Raw genomic sequence first — 16,857 nt, 5'->3', positions numbered from 1 at the left:
GTATTTGTGAATTAAGTTTATATCATTAGATTGGCAACTTATTCTAAGTATTTTAACTAAATAATACCGTAACTTCAGTCTTATCTCGTACATTTATATGGGTTTATTGTCATAGTTGTCATATTTATTTAATTTAGGAATTAACAGCAGAATAATTTAGGTAAAAGGTTCTAAAATGTCAGTTCAGTAAACTGAATTAAATTTTTTTTTTGTTAAAAACAATTCATAATTGGAAGAAGTTCATTTTTTCATAAAGAAATTGAAGTAATCACAGTGAAATTATTAAGCACACCCATTTTCTTTCTACAGTTTCTAAGAGGTTTGCATTTTGCCTGGATACAAGTTTACTTGGAGTCCTTTGCTCTTGTCCCTTATAGGATTGGTAATTTTTTAGCAGTAAGCATTATCTTGAAAATAAGATTCATATGACTCCCCACTTTTGTCTTATTGGCTCTTGTAAGAAAAAAAGCTTAGAAAATAATATGTTTATTGTGGTTTTTATTCTGAGTTTTAAGTAAGAAGTTAAAATATTAACATGTACCTCCTAATTTTTCTACAGGATCCTACGTTGCGTACCAAACAGCCTATCCCAGCTGCCTACAATAGATATGACCAGGAAAGATTCAAAGGAAAAGAAGGCAAGTTATTTAATTTTTATTTCTCCCTTACTGTGGTGGTGACGAACTTGAGAGGTAGTGTGGCCTGATGTTTATGAGCAGGTGTTGGCAAACATCTGCAGGCCAAATCTGGCCCAACACGTATTATTATAAATAAACTTTTGCTAAAACATGGTGACCTTTATTTATGTATTATATGTGGTTCCTTGGTGTTGTGACAGAGATTGTGTAGCCTGCAGAGCCTTAAAATACTATCTGGTCTTTTATAGAATAAATTTGCCAATCCTGGTTAACAGCCTGGATTCTGGGTCTGGATTGCCTGTGTCACAGTTACTTTTTGTGTGAATTTTGATAAATTACTTTAACTGCATTCTTGTTTCAGTTTCTTCTTGTGTTACATTGTAATACTAATAGTAGTAGTAGTAGTATCTATCTCTTAGCTTTATTGTGGGGTGAAACTAGTTAATAAACCCCTAGAATAGGGACTGGCATATAATAAACTGTCTATAAATATTTGCTGTTATTAATATTCTGCTTTTCAGAAGTTTAGATTGGAGGTTCTGTATACCAAATCATATTTCTCAAATTGTAAATGTGTACATTGAGAACTTGGGAAGCATAGATTGTAGTAACTATATAAGGAGTTATTTTGTCGTAGCCTACATGGTATGCTGGCTAATGTGGTAGTGAACCATTTCCATGTTAGTGTGGTGGTTAGTGAAGTGGCACCAATGTCCTTGTAATTTCATTTGGCACCATCATTTATCTTGACTTAATTTGTGAAAAAAATGAGATAGAAGCAACTATAAGTTTAACATTTATGATTTTTCTCTGCAAAATCTGAAATCTCCATTTAAGTTTTAGTAAAGGATATACTGCTTCTATATAGTGAATTTTGGGTGCTGACTTAATATACTGGATAAAGGTGTGTTCTGTGAATACATGCTGTAGAAGTATAATGGTTCATTCTTTTATTCGCTGCAGGGTTTTTCTTGTGGAATGAATTATGTAAAGTAGAGTTTGGCCAATTACAGCCCAGAGACCAAATCCGATCCTCTTTGGGCCAAATCAGGCTGTGCCCATTTGTTTACATATATTGTTTATCTTGCTTTTGCACTATAACTGCAAAATTCAGCAGCTGTGATATAGACAGATAGCTTGCAACGTGTAAAATATTTAATGTATGACCTTGTATGGAAAGGCGTATTGAGACTGTCCTGGAACCTTTATCACACTGTTTATGGCATTGCTTTTCTACAAATTATATAATATACGCATATGATTATAATTTTGAAACCCAGATTTTTATAATTTAAGGCCTTCTCATGATATTAGAAGCTTTTAGTGCTACTGTAATTGAGTATTAGGAGTATATACTTTGGACGTTATATTCAGTCCAATTTTTTATATTCCCACCTAACTATATGACTGTTGAGCACAGTTGTTATAGTCTTAACCAGCTTCTACACAAAGGGCTTGCTGGTGTGTATTAAATATCTTTTTGAGACTAGTATCCCTTTTAAAGTTTTTGTCTTCACAGGTATGTAATTTAACTTTATATGTATAGTACATTGGATGTTTTGTTACACTATTTAACTTTCAGATTATAATGCAGATGATTGCTACAGATTTGTTATTGATCATAAGATACATAAAGTGTAACCCCCTTTCGCAAACCCCCTTTTTTTTATAGAAACGGAAGGCTTCAAAATCGACACTATGGGTACCTACCATGGTATGACGCTGAAATCTGTAACGGTAAGTCATTTTGACTGCAGGGGTTCTTTTGTCCCAGGCATTTAGTGTGAGTAGCAGATGTCGAGGAAAATCTTTGTTCTCCATTATTTTCTATTTCAGACATTTATCTTTAATGACTAATTGTGCCGATAGATCTGTATGGTGATTATTTGATTTGCGGATATCCTCTCTTTGGTTTAACTGAGTAGTGTGTATAAATAAAAGCTGTTTCGATTAACTTGCAAGTAGGGTGGATGCTACCTGGTTAGAGTATTTAATGCCACTGAGGAGTTACAAGGTCCAATCTGGGAGAGTTATTTTCCATAATATCTTATGTTCTTTAAAACGTAATACCTTTTGCTCTTTAAAAAGACAGATTGTAATAATGGTTGATGTAATACTTACAAAATGTATACTTGTCAGAACCACGGTCTTAGGTGTACACAATTATAAGCCTTCGGGTCACCTTTAACAGACTTTCTTTTATATATTTTTAACCGCCTAAAAATGGTTATTCCTGGATGTTCTGACTAGGCTGTATTTAACACCTAATTTTTATTTAGTCAGTGATAGGAGTTGGTGATGTAGAGCAGGAATTCTGCTAACCCTATTTTGCATATTTATATTATAGATTATTATACCTTTTATATTTTAAAATACTATGTGTATATATTTTAGAGTACCTATATATTTTAAAGCTAATACCAAACTTTGTCTTTATTTACAAATCATCAGATCTTTGAGGACTCAGTATGACATGGAATCATCATATATATTTGCTGTGATTTCTCAGAATTAAGATATATCTTGTCATGCTTTTCCAGAACAGATAGCAAATAAATGTGGAGAATGTGATATTAAAAGTTGACCTTTCTTATTTTCTTTTTTTTCTTTCTTTCTTTTTTTCTGGACAAATTGGAATTGAGTATTAGATATTTTGCTGATATGTTTGTGTTTAAGTTGTTATCAGATTTGTTTTTGTATTATTGAAATTGTCTGTGAACTCAATGATTCATTTAACAAGTACTTTGCACGTGTGTCACACCCTGTTCTAGTTGTTAGGACTATAGCTATGAATTAGACAGGGCTTCTGTAGAGAGAGTAGTCAGAGAGACCTCTCTGAGCAGGTGACTGTTGAGCAGAGATCTTGCAGAAAAGCATTCTGTGAAAGACAGCTCAAGGGTCAGGATTGAGGCCAGTAGAGCAACAGCATGAAGGCCAGTGTCTCCATGACGTAGTGAATGAGGTGAAGGTGGTAAAAGATAAGGTACACTCATCTTACGAGATCTGCCTAGTTCTTCCTACTTCAAAATGTAACTCACAGCTGTAAAATTTAGCTTAAAAAAATTTTTTTTTAAGTTTATTTATTTATCTTGAGAGAAAGAGGGGGCACAAGCAGGTGAGGGGCAGAGCGAAGGGGAGACAGAAACCCACGTAGGCTGTGCGCTGATGCAGGTCCTGAACTCACAAACCCTGAGGTCATGACCTGCGCCGAGATCAAGAGTCAGACGCTCAACCGACTGAGCCACTCAGGCACCCCTTAACTTAAATTTTTAAAAGATTAATTTACTGACATTTTCTTGGGAATTGAACTTGCCTACTGGCCATTCCCTAAGTGAATTATTGTGAACTGCAATTGTTATCCTGAGGTAAACATCAGGGTAAGTTTTTTATGGTGGTTGTCATTGTTGTTTTAACTTTTGTCTCACCTGAAATGTCATGAAATTGGTTTCATTACTGAGCTTCTGTGGAAGTAGTAAAATCAGTGATAATTTTTATAGCGATGCTTTTTACAGAACAGTTTTTCTGAAATTCAAGGACAGCTTCTTAATTAAACAGTTTGAGAATGATACAGCTCTTTTTCCTCATTAGATTTTGCTTCTAAATATACTTACAAGAGAGGTGAATTTAAACAAATTTATGGTGTCTGTTTTTACAGAAATAATCACATAAAAGACATTGTGTAGGAATGCAACAGAAAGACTAAAAATGGTCAGATTGCTGGTACTTTTCATAATTTAATACCCCGTTGAATCTCTACTGTTTGTGACTTGATTTATTTTAGCAGTTGTTAGAGAATATATGGAGAAGTTTGAACGTGAAAGCTCTGAAGTTGCTCTGATAATTGTTTCTTTTATTTGAATCTCAGTCTTAATGCTTCCAATATAATGTTTTTTCCTTGTCTTTTTTCTTTTGGAATTATTACCTATTTATGAGCTTGTGAGTTTGACCAACTTTCTTATTCTCCAGTTAAGAAGATTTCTCTTGGGATATCCACCCAGATACACAAAGCAGTTAAATGTATGTTAAAGGGTTTGTTGCACAGGTATGACTTCCTTTCTAGTTTACGTATGAGCTCATTTTAGCTACCGCTCTTTTTCAGGGTTTTGACACATTTAGTTGATCTACATAGTTACTAAGATTAAGATAATTCTACATTACAATTGGTCTGCATATCTTTTAAATGTAAGACACTAGAGTTCTGTTAGATACAAGACTAAATAAATTAATCAGGTTATCAAATGGCTAGAAAATTTTTATACAGTTGATTTTTTTTTTTTTTCTTCATTTGTTACAGAGAAAGGAGTATGTGTTTGGACAATAAAATTTCATAAGAATCAAAAGGTATTGAGAGTTATAAATATTAAGGGTCTGGCAGGGTATTTGCTAATATTAGTATTTTATGAAGATAGTAATTTAGAGAAATTCATTATAGGAATGGAAGCCCAGGTATATTTAAAGTTACAAGTTTGTATAGTTGAGTCTGGTTAACTTTTGAGTCAGGCCAAGAAATACAGAGGCATAAGACATGGATGTTGAAATTGCTAAGGGACTTTTCCAAGTTGGGAGACTTTCCCCAAAATGTGTTAGTTGGGTTGTATAATGTTTAAGAAATACTAGATTAAACATTCTTTGGTATAAGAATCTCATCATTTTTAATATATGAATATATAAATTGGAAGACAAGAATATGCACTCATTCCCAGGCTTGTTTGCCCCTTTCCTCGCTCCTGTTGAGAATACTGGGAAGAACTAGAGTTGTGTAGGATCAGTTAAGTGAAACTGTCTTAGTAGTTTTCGACTGGGAGTAGAAACCATTGGGTTGGGAGTAGGGAACACTGGAATGTGTTTACATGGGTTCCTTTTTTGAAAGGAGCCATCTTAGACTAAGAAAGTGCCACTTGACAGTGCTTTTCATTATGTAGAAAATAAGAGGAAATGATGAAGACCCTTCTTTTTGGGTAGTAGTCAGGAACTCATCTGTGGTTCCCCTGGAGAAGGAGTAAAAAGATAGGATCACACTTCACTCTTTTTATTTGTGAGATTTGGTAATTGAATTGGGAACTACTTCATTTTAGCCTCCCATTCTAGCTTGTTAATGTTTAGGTAGGAAGGTCACATACTCTTTTCCTTGCTTATTCTTTATTCTTTTCTTAGTTCATATTGAATATCATTGACTCTCAATTACCTTGCTTTCTTCATTTTTGAGGAAACATTTTGCACTCTGAAGTTGTACAGATTCAATGCTTTCCTTTAAGACTGTTTGAATGGACTCCAACAGATATTATAGTTCTTAAAACATTTTAAGCCTTTTTTTGGGAACCATTTTCCTGCTAGTAAGTGAACTTAGATGGGTATTCAGTACCTACATTAGAGATGTAATATCACCATCAACTTTCATTATTTAGAAAAATCCAGAACTGCAATCTCTCTATAGAGTTATATTCTTGTTTTTAAGTTTATTTATTCATTTTGAGAGAGACAAAGACAGTACCAATGGGAGAGGGGCTGGGAGAGAGGGGGGGCGGGGGAGGGAGGGAGGGAGGGAGGGAGAATCCCAAGCAGGCTCCGCGCTGACAGCACAGAACCATGTGATCATGACCTAAGCTGAAATCAAGAGTCAGACACTAACCGACTGAACCACCCAGGTGCCCTTATAAAGTTATATTCTTAAGCAGGAATGCATATATTAGTAACCTACCAGCTCCCCTGTTTTATAAAATTTCCTTCATTCTCATTTGATTGTTAATTGTTCATCTCTGCTTGAAGTGTTATGGGAGTATTATATTAGCAGTAATGCTCTAGAGTTATGTCTAGAGTCTAGGCCAGCAGAAGATAGAGACCACTGATTAAGACTTTCTTACTGAACACTCTTCTTTCCTTCCCTTCTTTTCTTTAGCAAATAATTTTCGAGTGCTTATGTAATGTTATTGTGTAGATTTTAAGGGTGCCAATGGGAAAATTTCTTCCTAGAGTTAGATGCATCCTGTTTATACATGCTAGTGCACTGACATCATATGCCTCTCTTAGCATACTTTCGGAATCATTCATTGTGCCAATCTAAACATGGCCCTGCATGTTTTATTAGACATCAGTGTCATTTAAAATTTTATTTTATGCACTAATATTTAAAAATAAAAGTATGTCACAAAGTCTGGATTTTCAGCTTCTTTTGAAAAGTCATCTGGCATGACTGGGTACTGGGTCCACATCTAGAGTAGCAAGAGTCACACTGATACAAAGTAGTGACTACCTTCTTTAAATGGGAATGTTTTCTTTAGGTTGCCCATAGGCCTCACTACTCTGTTGTTTTTGATCTAGTGGTCTTGACTTATTTATACAGTTGACCCTTGAGCAACACTGGGATTAGGAGCACTGAGACCCCCCCATCCCCTTCATGCAGTTGAAATTTTGCATATAGCTTCTAACTCACCCAAACGTAACTACTAATAGCCTACTGTTGACTGGAAGCCTTAACTGATAACAGTCTATTAACGTATTTTGTGTATTGTATGTATTGTAAACTGTATCTTATAATAAAGTAAGCTAGAGAAAAGAAAATGTTTAGAAATAGAGAAGAGAAAATTTATGAATTTATTTACCGTACAAATTTATTTACTATAAAAAACATACAAGTGCATTCATGTAGCTCAAACCCATGTTGTTCAAGGGCCAACTGTACCACCTGCTTAGACCTCACTGGCCTTTCAGTTTGAAATTCTTGATCTAAATGAAGGCAGTGTTATCTTGTTAAAGAGAAGGTAGTAAGTTGAAAGCACATATGAAAGAACGTTTTATTTGAAGTCAGTCCTGACTTTGAGTCCCAACTTTTCCACTCGCTGTGCCACTAATGAAGGAGAGATTGTTTAACTTTTCTATGAGGGGTCTTGTTTTTATTTCATAATAAAGATAATAGGACTTACATGATAGTATTGTGAGGATTAAAAGAGTGTGTAAAATTCTTAGCACAAAGAGGACTCAAAAAAGAAATGATGGTTACTTTTATTATGAATTTATAATTTTATATATAATTTCAGTTTGACTTAGGTGTAAATTTGGCAACTGTAGCTTCATTGGTGTATTTACTATTATGTGTTTAATGATAACATGTTCATTCAAAGTTATGGAGACTAGTTTATTTAAATATTATGAGAACTCTTTTCCTCTCTAGTTAATTGGGATATTTTTACTGTGTCTGTGTTTATTTTAGCATTGTTTATCATGTGAGAGAAAATTGCTGCAAAGAAGTTATCATATAGAGGGAGATAACTTAGGTAGATTAGTTAGGCTTTTCTGTCTACCCATTGAGGCTCATATAAAGAAATGAGGGACACCTGGTTGGCTTAAGGTGGCAGAGTATGTGACTCTTGATCTCAGGGTCATGAGTTCAAGCCCCACATTGGACATAGAGCTTACTTAAAAAATATTTTAAAAAATAAATGAAATTTATTTAAATTTAAATTATTTAATTTGTTCAAAAAGTATATTTGGGGAATGGGCAAGATGGGTGAAGGGGATTAAGAGGTAAAAACTTGCAGTTATAAAATAAGTCACAGGGATGAAAAGTATAGTTAGGGAATAGAGTCAGTATTGTAATATACTTATCATGGTGAGCATTTAGTGATATATATAATTATTGAATCACTGTTTTTTTATATTGAAAATGCTTTAATATATGTTAACTGTACTTCAATTAAAATTTAAAAAATTAAACAAAAAACATAATAAGTATTGGGATTTTAATACATGGTCACAGAATTGTAAGTAAGAATATTAGTTTTATAATCCCTAATTGTTTGCATTCTAATTTAGATAGCATTCTGATTTAGATTATTCTGCTTAGATATTACATTGCACTTGAAATAATTTTCAGAACTTGTTGACTGTCTTAATATTTCAGGGAACAGGGTGATTCTGTCCTGTCATCCTGAGCAATATAAAGTGTACCCCCTAAACGAAACAAAACATTTAATTTCTGCCAGTAACTCATTATATGTCTTAAGCTTTTGAAAGTTAATTTTATGTGTTTACTACCTGTTACATGAAGTAATGCTTAAATGTTAACATATTAATACTTTATACAGTTTATTTAGATGTCTTTTTATAGACTTCTAAGAGTTCATCACTAAATTTTCTGTACTCCCTCCTATCCCTTTTATAGTAGCTTTGCCCTAGTGTTTTCCCCAACATTTTTTCTTTTTTTTTTCTTTTTTAACATGCTCATTATAGATCTGGACTGTGTCTGTGTACATGGGAGATAAAGTATAAGAGAGATCTGTTATTATTTGTTGGCCTGTTTGAGCAAATTAGGCTTCAGTTTTCTCATCTGAGAAATGGTATTATAATAACTTTCTCTGGGATTTGTTTTGAGGTTTACATGTGTACTGCTATACCTTGTTCACATTGTTTCAGTGCTGTTTGCTTGTGGCACTGAATTCATTGTAGTTATTGTGGAAATATTTTTATATTAGGCATACGTAACATTTGTAAACTCTTTATACTGAATGATACAGAAAACAGTCTTCCCTTTTTTAAGTTGGATAGTATTTAGACTGAACACTTATTTAGATGGGTTGGGTATTAGTCTCCTTACGCTGATACCTTCTTGAGAGATTAAAGTCTCATTTTATCTTAGGTTGTGTCAGCATAATTGACATTTGATGCTAACATAACTCGAGAAATGAATTATAAAAACATATTAATAGGTGTCAGGAACGTTTCATGCATATAAAGTATGTTATTTTTATAATACTGCTCTTTATGTTTTTTAGTTTGTGTGTTTTATTGAGCTTTATTGAAAAACCCATTGCACAATACATAGTACTTTTGGTATAAGCCGATTCAATTAAACTGCATTAATTTAGCTTTTCATTTCTTTAAAGACTAATTATTGGTTTATCCAAAGTGTCTTAGAGATTTTAATGTATCTATAAGAATATCTTTAAAATTAATCTACCCATGACCATGTAGTTAATATCATGGTCACAGAACTTCTGAGACTTATTTTTGAAAGAAGCATAGACCAAGTTAATGTTGGCACATGTGTCAGAAGTAATCTAGAAATTGTTGGGTCATTTTTAATAAAAGTATTAATGTCACCTTTTTTTCAGTGTTTTAATACTGATTAATGTGAGAACAGGAGAAAATAGAAACCAGATTGGAAATAACAATATTTCATTGACAGCATGATAAAAATTTGTACTATGAAGTCTCAGTTTAATTATATAAATCTTTTAATTGTAATTCCATGTGTAATGTTATAGTTATTTATGACTCATGTGCACAAAAGCAAACTTTAACTTGTTTTTAATATTCTGTCTTGGACATGCTATAGTATAGCTTTTTATTCTGATTTCTAGTTACCTTAATCAATACAACTTCAATCCATTGGACATACTTCACTTGTAAATTCTAACTCCTTCTCAAGTATATTTTTAGACTAATCACCATTGTTGTTTAACATAGACGTGATTTTATTTTATGTATTATATATTTCTCTTCATTATTTTGAGGAACAAAGGTTAATATTTAATGTTTCATTTAATTTCATAACAAATTATTTGAATCTGTTTATTCATACAAAAAAGCCCTAGTATATTTAATAACATTATATAATTGTGTGTTTAGATATTTTCTTGATGGGTAGGTACTTTTCTGTTGGCTGTTGTTGGCTGAGTTTTAGTTTGCTGTATCAATTTCCAGGTCTTCGTAAATTGATTTAAGTCTTCAGTGAATTTCCAATCTTTTATATAAATACATTCAGATTTTATTTTCTTTGTCGTCTTAGTATATTTGTCTTTATATTCATTGCATTTCTAGTTAGTTCATCCCCTTCCCTTCCCTCTCCCCAATCCTGCCAAACCTCATTTGATCTTTAATTCTAAGTTTTGATTTCTTTTCCAGGTCTTTTTCTTGATGGATGTTTCTTTTAGTGTTGTTCTTCTTGTCTTTCCTGCTTCTCATGTTCCTCTGTGAGTGACTGTTCCCACATTTATTTTAAGTATCTGTTTTTAAACTCTTATTTACTTCTGGTCTGGACAAATCTTACTATTTCAAAACTACATTCTTTGAAATTTCAGAATGGTGCTTTGTTGTGAATAAGTTGAAGACATTCATTTGAAATGCTAAGGAATTAAAACTTTTTTAAGATTTTTATTTTTTCTTTCATTGGAGATGAAAATCATACCATAGAACTCAGGTAATTTTTTTTCACTATTGAAGTTGTCATATTTTATGTTGTCATCGAAAAAACATTTGTTCTTTGCATTTAGAGTTTTTCAGTAGTCTATAAGATCAAACAGTTATTTTGAAATCAAGTCAATTTAGTACTTACAAGTTTTTAAGTCAGAAATAACTGATTTAATACCATCATCTACAGACAATGAATTCTGGACACTGTCAATCTGATGATTTACCTTCCTAAATTTGATAGATGCATCAGACATGCAGCGTCTTTTTGTCATTTCTATCTTGTGTATGTGCTGCTATAGACCTTCTGCAATTGAATTCCTTATCTATTTTAATATCAAATTTGAGAACTAAAATTAAGCACCTCTTTTACCTTTCAGAAGAATTTGAAGGCTTCTAGTTTCCTTTATTAAAAAAACCCAAAATTCAGATTCTGATATGATTAAAATATAATTTGTCTTAAAGGGTTATATAAAATATTTCATTGTACTCAGGAATTGTTGAGTTTTAACATGCAGCTATGTCATAATAACCATTCTGGTGGTAAATTTGTGGGTACATTATAATTCATCAAGAACTTTAATATATATTGTCTTTTTTTCCTCTACAAAAGTTATTTTAACAGGAAAGATAAACATTAAAAGCTTAACTTATTTAAAAAAATTTATTTTGGTAACATTTTTCCATTATCTTGATTAAATGTAAGAGATATAATTGATCTAGTATCATCCAATAAATTGGTAGATACCAAATTCTGGGAGATCCATGGTACACATTTGATTTCTTTTTGAACATTCTGAGTCATTATTAATATTTTTGAAAAATTCGTGTAATTTATTTTTTAAAGCTTTAAACATCAGCATGAAGGTCATAGTATGGTAGATTTTACAAAAACATGCTTCATTATGGCATACTGGTAGGATTACATTTATATTTTATATTGGAACCCTCATGTGGATTACTTTCTTACTGCCTTAAGAATTTTCGCCAACAACTTTGTTATATAACAGATCAAAGCAAAAATAACTGCTGATATGAACAGTGACGCAAAAGGTTATGCTCCCCTGGAAGATTAGTTGGATCTCAGGTTGCCTAATAGGGTGACATTTCCTTATTAATTTGCTATGGCCCAGAGAAAGGCTGAGAAACTGGGTAATAATAGTGTACCATGAGAGATTGATTTGTTATTCAAGCTTATGAGAGTAGCATTTGAAATGCTAAATGCTGATTTATTAATTTACACTGAGAAGTATATATTGCACTGGACACACAACTTTTTTTTAAATTTTTGTAAATGTTTATTTATTTTTGAGAGACACAGAGACAGAATGCAAGTGGGTTGGGGCAGAGAGAGAGGGAGACACAGAATCCCAAGCAGGCTCTAGGCTCTGAGCTGTCTGCACAGAGCCTGACGTGGGGCTCGAACTCATGAGCTGCGAGATCATGACCTGAGCCGAAGTCGGACGCTCAACCGACTGAGCCACCCAGGCGCCCCTGGACACACAACTTTTATATTTAGCATACGCATATTCTCCATGTAGAGAAACTCATGGGAGATCATGGTATAATGACAAGTTTGCACTATGAACGCATATTACATTATAGCCTTTAAACATTGAATAGTATTAGAGTAAAACTGCTTGATATTTGCATCTCTTTTAATAAAGACAGACCTGTTGCAAGGTCAGAGAACCTTTCTCCCTGGCATTGTCATTTTTCATTGTAACTTTTGTTCTTACTGGTGTGTCTGACTAATTCCAAATGAATATGATGTATTTTTTTCTTTTTAATGTTTATGTTTGAGAGAGAGAGTGTGTGTGTGCGAGAACAGGGGAGGGGCAGAGAGAGAGGGAGACACAGAATCTGAAGCAGGCTCCAGGCTCTGAGCTGTCAGCACAGAGCCCCATACAGGGCTCAAACTCATTAGCTATGAGATCATAACCTGAGCCGAAGTTGGACGCTTAACTGATTGAGCCACACAGGCCCCCCCAATGTATTTTTTTTTAGATGTATTTTTTTAGGTTACTCCTTCAGGTTTAGGACTGGTATCTCATTCTGTTCTGTTTGATTTATTAAAAAGTGTTGGTTAGAGACTAGGTGTTTTGAATTTAAAATTCATGATAGAGATGTCCAAAAGTTCTGATTTGTCACTAGAGAGAGTAGGCAATGCTAGATGGCCTGGCTAGAAATCTGAGCTGTAGATCTAGGATTGGTCCTATTTAGTTTTGTTGATTTGGAAGGGGAGATCAGGAGCAAGGATTTCCTACAGGATTCTGAAAATCACTTATTTCTATCTTCCACTTATTCTCAGAGTGATAAATTAATATAACTTAAATCCCATTCTGCCGATTAATTCAATAATTTCAGTGCTACAAAGAGATTAAAATTGAAGTGTTTTAGCATTATATAAAAGTATTTAAGACTTAGAATGCAGTCAGAATGAGTACAAATATAATTAAAATACAAATGAAGAAGTACTAATATGAGTAGTGTTGTAGAATTTATGTACAATTATGTAGTCATGCTGTCTTGGGATAAACATTTTACCCAGTTTAATGCTTCTTGGGCATATTTATTTGAAAGATGTACGTATGTACATAGTGTAACGCTAAGTACTAAGGATTTAAAAAAAATAATGTTTTAAAGTGTATTTATTTTGAGAGAGAGACAGAGGAGAGCACAAGCAGGAATAGGGCAGAGAGGAGAGACAATCCCAAACAGGCTCTGTGCTGATGGCCTGTAGCCTGATGTTGGGCTCGAACTGTGAGATCATAACCTGAGCCAAGATCAGGAGTCTCACGCTTAACTGATTGTGCCATCTATGTGCCCCTAAGGATTTTTAAAAAATAAATATAACTAATCGTATAGAAAATTTTCCTGATTTTAGTTCACAATTTACGTGGTTATACTTCTTATTTATTTATTTAGTGAGCGCGGGTTATACTTCTTATTTGTTTATTTAGTGAGCAGAGAGAGAGGGACAGAGAGAAACCCAAACAGGCTCTGTGCTATGAGCGTGGAGCCCAACGTGGGGCTCAATCTCCCCAACTGTGAGATCATGACCTGAGCTGAAATCAAGAGTTGGAGGCTTAACTGACTGAGCCACCCAGACACGTCTGTTGGTTATATTTCTTTTTTTTTTTTTTTTAATTTTTTTTCAACGTTTTTTATTTATTTTTGGGACAGAGAGAGACAGAGCATGAACGGGGGAGGGGCAGAGAGAGAGAGGGAGACACAGAATCGGAAACAGGCTCCAGGCTCCGAGCCATCAGCCCAGAGCCTGACGCGGGGCTCGAACTCACGGACCGCGAGATCGTGACCTGGCTGAAGTCGGACGCTCAACCGACTGCGCCACCCAGGCGCCCCATGTTGGTTATATTTCTTATATAAAATTCAGTTAGACAAATTACCAGAACTATTTTCAGTAATAGGAGAAGAAAGGTAATTTTCTTATACACATATAAATGTACACAACATGCCACATGGTCCCCTGGCCCCTATAAATGCATGAATAATTCTGATAAAAATGTGCTTGAAGTCTTCATTGGTACATTTAAACTAAGTATGCTAACATTTGTATCTGGCCTACAGTGAAAAACTTATTTAGGCTTTCATTTTTTTATGCTGTATTGATTTTTGGTGCTCAGCTATAAAAAAATAAGCAAGCCTTCTATTACTACAATATGAGTTTCACATGTAAGTTCAGTTTTGCCTTGTAATTTTTGGTTGAATTCATTAAGAAACAATTATCAAGTCTGTAGGGAAAGCTAATTTCTAAAATACTCAGTGTTTGTTATCTAAGCTGAACTCTTAAAACTTTACTGTGAAATTGTTTTTAATGAGTGCAGAGAAATGTAGAGTTTGGTATGAACAAAAGTAATTAATGTAAAGGAATTTTTATGGTTTAAGTATGTTTTCATTATTGCCTTACATTTTCTAGTGTGTATGATTTAAAAGGTTTAAATGTAATGATTAAAATTGGGGGTTGGCAGACGTTTTCTATGAAGGGCCAGATAGTAAATATTTTAGACTTACAGGTAAAATCAAAGACTTTAGAGTAGGTACTTAAATAACAGGAGATAAGTAAAATCTACACAAGTTTTCGATTACAAATATAGTAATAGTACATTTTTGTGTGATACTGATCTGCTAATGAGAAGATTGGAATTTCTTTTGGTGGCATGAAAATATTTTGTGGTTCAAAGTTAGTGTTCTCTATCACCAAAATTGTTTGTAAATGTCCATCTGTTAAGATTGATCTGTAATGAAAGTTTATGTATTGTGTCTCTGAAATGTCTTTTTATACAGATAGATACTGGCAAATACTTGTATCATTCCATGAACATATGATATTAACTGAGCATATTTGTCATTTGGGAGGCATTTCTTGAACTCTGTTAGATTATTTTCTTTATAATTGCCTTTTTAGCACATCATTACATTTCAGATTTATTATTGTCAATTGAAGGTTAGGTAGAAGTTCCAAAATTGCAGTTGAAGCTCAGATGTTGCTATATGGACAAATATGGGATACACAGTGTTTCTTTTCATTTTTTCAACCAATATTTGTTGTGTTGATTTGTGCCTGCCATATGCTGGGCAGTAGTATACGTTCTGGGGATGCAGTGATAAATAGAGGAAGACAAAATATCAGTGATTAATTTTTAGAAAATTAAAATAGAATGAGATGATATAATTGAGTTCATGCAGTGTGCCAGTCAGCAGTGCTCAGTCACGAGAGGTCTCTGTCTCAAGTACATAAGTGCTGTTGTAGTGCAAAGGCAGTTATAGACAGTATATAGTGAGGTAGTGTGATTACATTCCAATAGATGTAAAATTTCCTTTATGGATACTGAAATTTAAATTTCATGATTTTTACATATCACTAAATAGTATTACTATCATCTGGATTTTTTTTCTCAACTTTAAAAATACAAAAACCAGGGGCACCTAGGTGGCTCAGTCGGTTAAGCATCTGACTTCGGCTTGGATCATGATCTCACGGTTCGTGGTTCAAGCCCTACTTTGGGTTCTGTGCTGTCAGTTTGGAACCTGGAGCCTGCTTCAGATTCTGTGTCTCTCTCTCTTTCTGTTCCTCCCCCTCCTGTGCTCTGTCTCTTTGTCTCTCAAAAATAAATAAACATTAAAAAATTTTTTGTTTTAAATGTAAAAACCAGGGGTGCCTGGGTGGCTTGGTCGGTTAAGCTTCTGACTCTTGGTTTTAGCTCAGGTCATGATCTCATGGTTCTCAAGTTTAAGCCCTGTGTCAGGCTCTGTCGTAAGAATGCAGAGCCTGTCTGGGATTCTCTCTTGCCGCCTCTTTCTGTTCCTTCCCCGCTTGTACACGCATATGTGGTTTCTTTCTTTCTCTCAAATAAGCTTCTTTAAAAAATGTAAAAGCCAGTCATGGCCCATGAGACATACAAAAATAGGCAATGTCCGTATTTGGTCCACAGCTATAGGTTGCTAACTTTTGGATAATATTTTTTTTCTTTGTTTATAACAACTTATTTTCTCAGCTCTGGAGGCCAGAAGTCTGAATCAGGATGTGAGCAGGGCCATGCTCCCTCTGAATCCTATTGGGGAATTCTTGCCTTGACTAAAATTTTTATGAACTGATATAAGATAGTAATTTTTAAATACTGAATTCAGGAGTCAATACTTGACTTGAATTTTATGGCCTTAGGAATTGATATTTAAATGAATTTTAGGAAGTATCCTATTTAAATACACACCTGGCATAGTCATTAAGAACACTAACTTTTGACATTAAATTTATAAGAGCCATTGTTTACATAATGGCTATTGGCCTATGTACTGTAGTTAAAACTATTATTTCTATTTGTCTTAGGAAACTCAAAAATATTAAATGACAATTGTTAATGATGGACTTGGCTTTTAGACTAACAACAGTGTGAAACAATCTATTTCCTAGTACTGAAGAAATTAAAATTTTATTAATTTTTTATAGTAAGGAACTTTTAATTGTTTAAAGCCAAATGGATTTTTGGTCGCTTTTTAAAAGAAAATTTCT

The 16,857-nt window shown here is 33.6% G+C and overlaps 1 protein-coding gene across 2 annotated transcripts in view; it reads left to right on the top strand.

Moving 5' to 3' along the window:
• The window catches only part of CDC73 (cell division cycle 73), a 135,041-nt gene that overhangs the window by 32,773 nt on the left and 85,411 nt on the right, over positions 1 to 16,857 (top strand). For both annotated transcript variants that reach the window (XM_058700586.1, XM_058700587.1), the window contains exons 9-10: positions 560 to 638; positions 2,311 to 2,375. In XM_058700586.1, coding sequence (XP_058556569.1) covers positions 560 to 638; positions 2,311 to 2,375 — 144 coding nt within the window. The remainder of the gene's footprint in view (positions 1 to 559; positions 639 to 2,310; positions 2,376 to 16,857) is intronic.

Source organism: Neofelis nebulosa, chromosome 15 (assembly GCF_028018385.1).
Source record: "Neofelis nebulosa isolate mNeoNeb1 chromosome 15, mNeoNeb1.pri, whole genome shotgun sequence".
Lineage (NCBI taxonomy): Eukaryota > Metazoa > Chordata > Mammalia > Carnivora > Felidae > Neofelis > Neofelis nebulosa.
The sequence above is the reverse complement of the archived record's forward strand: the minus strand, read 5'-3'. Positions and strand labels throughout refer to the sequence as shown.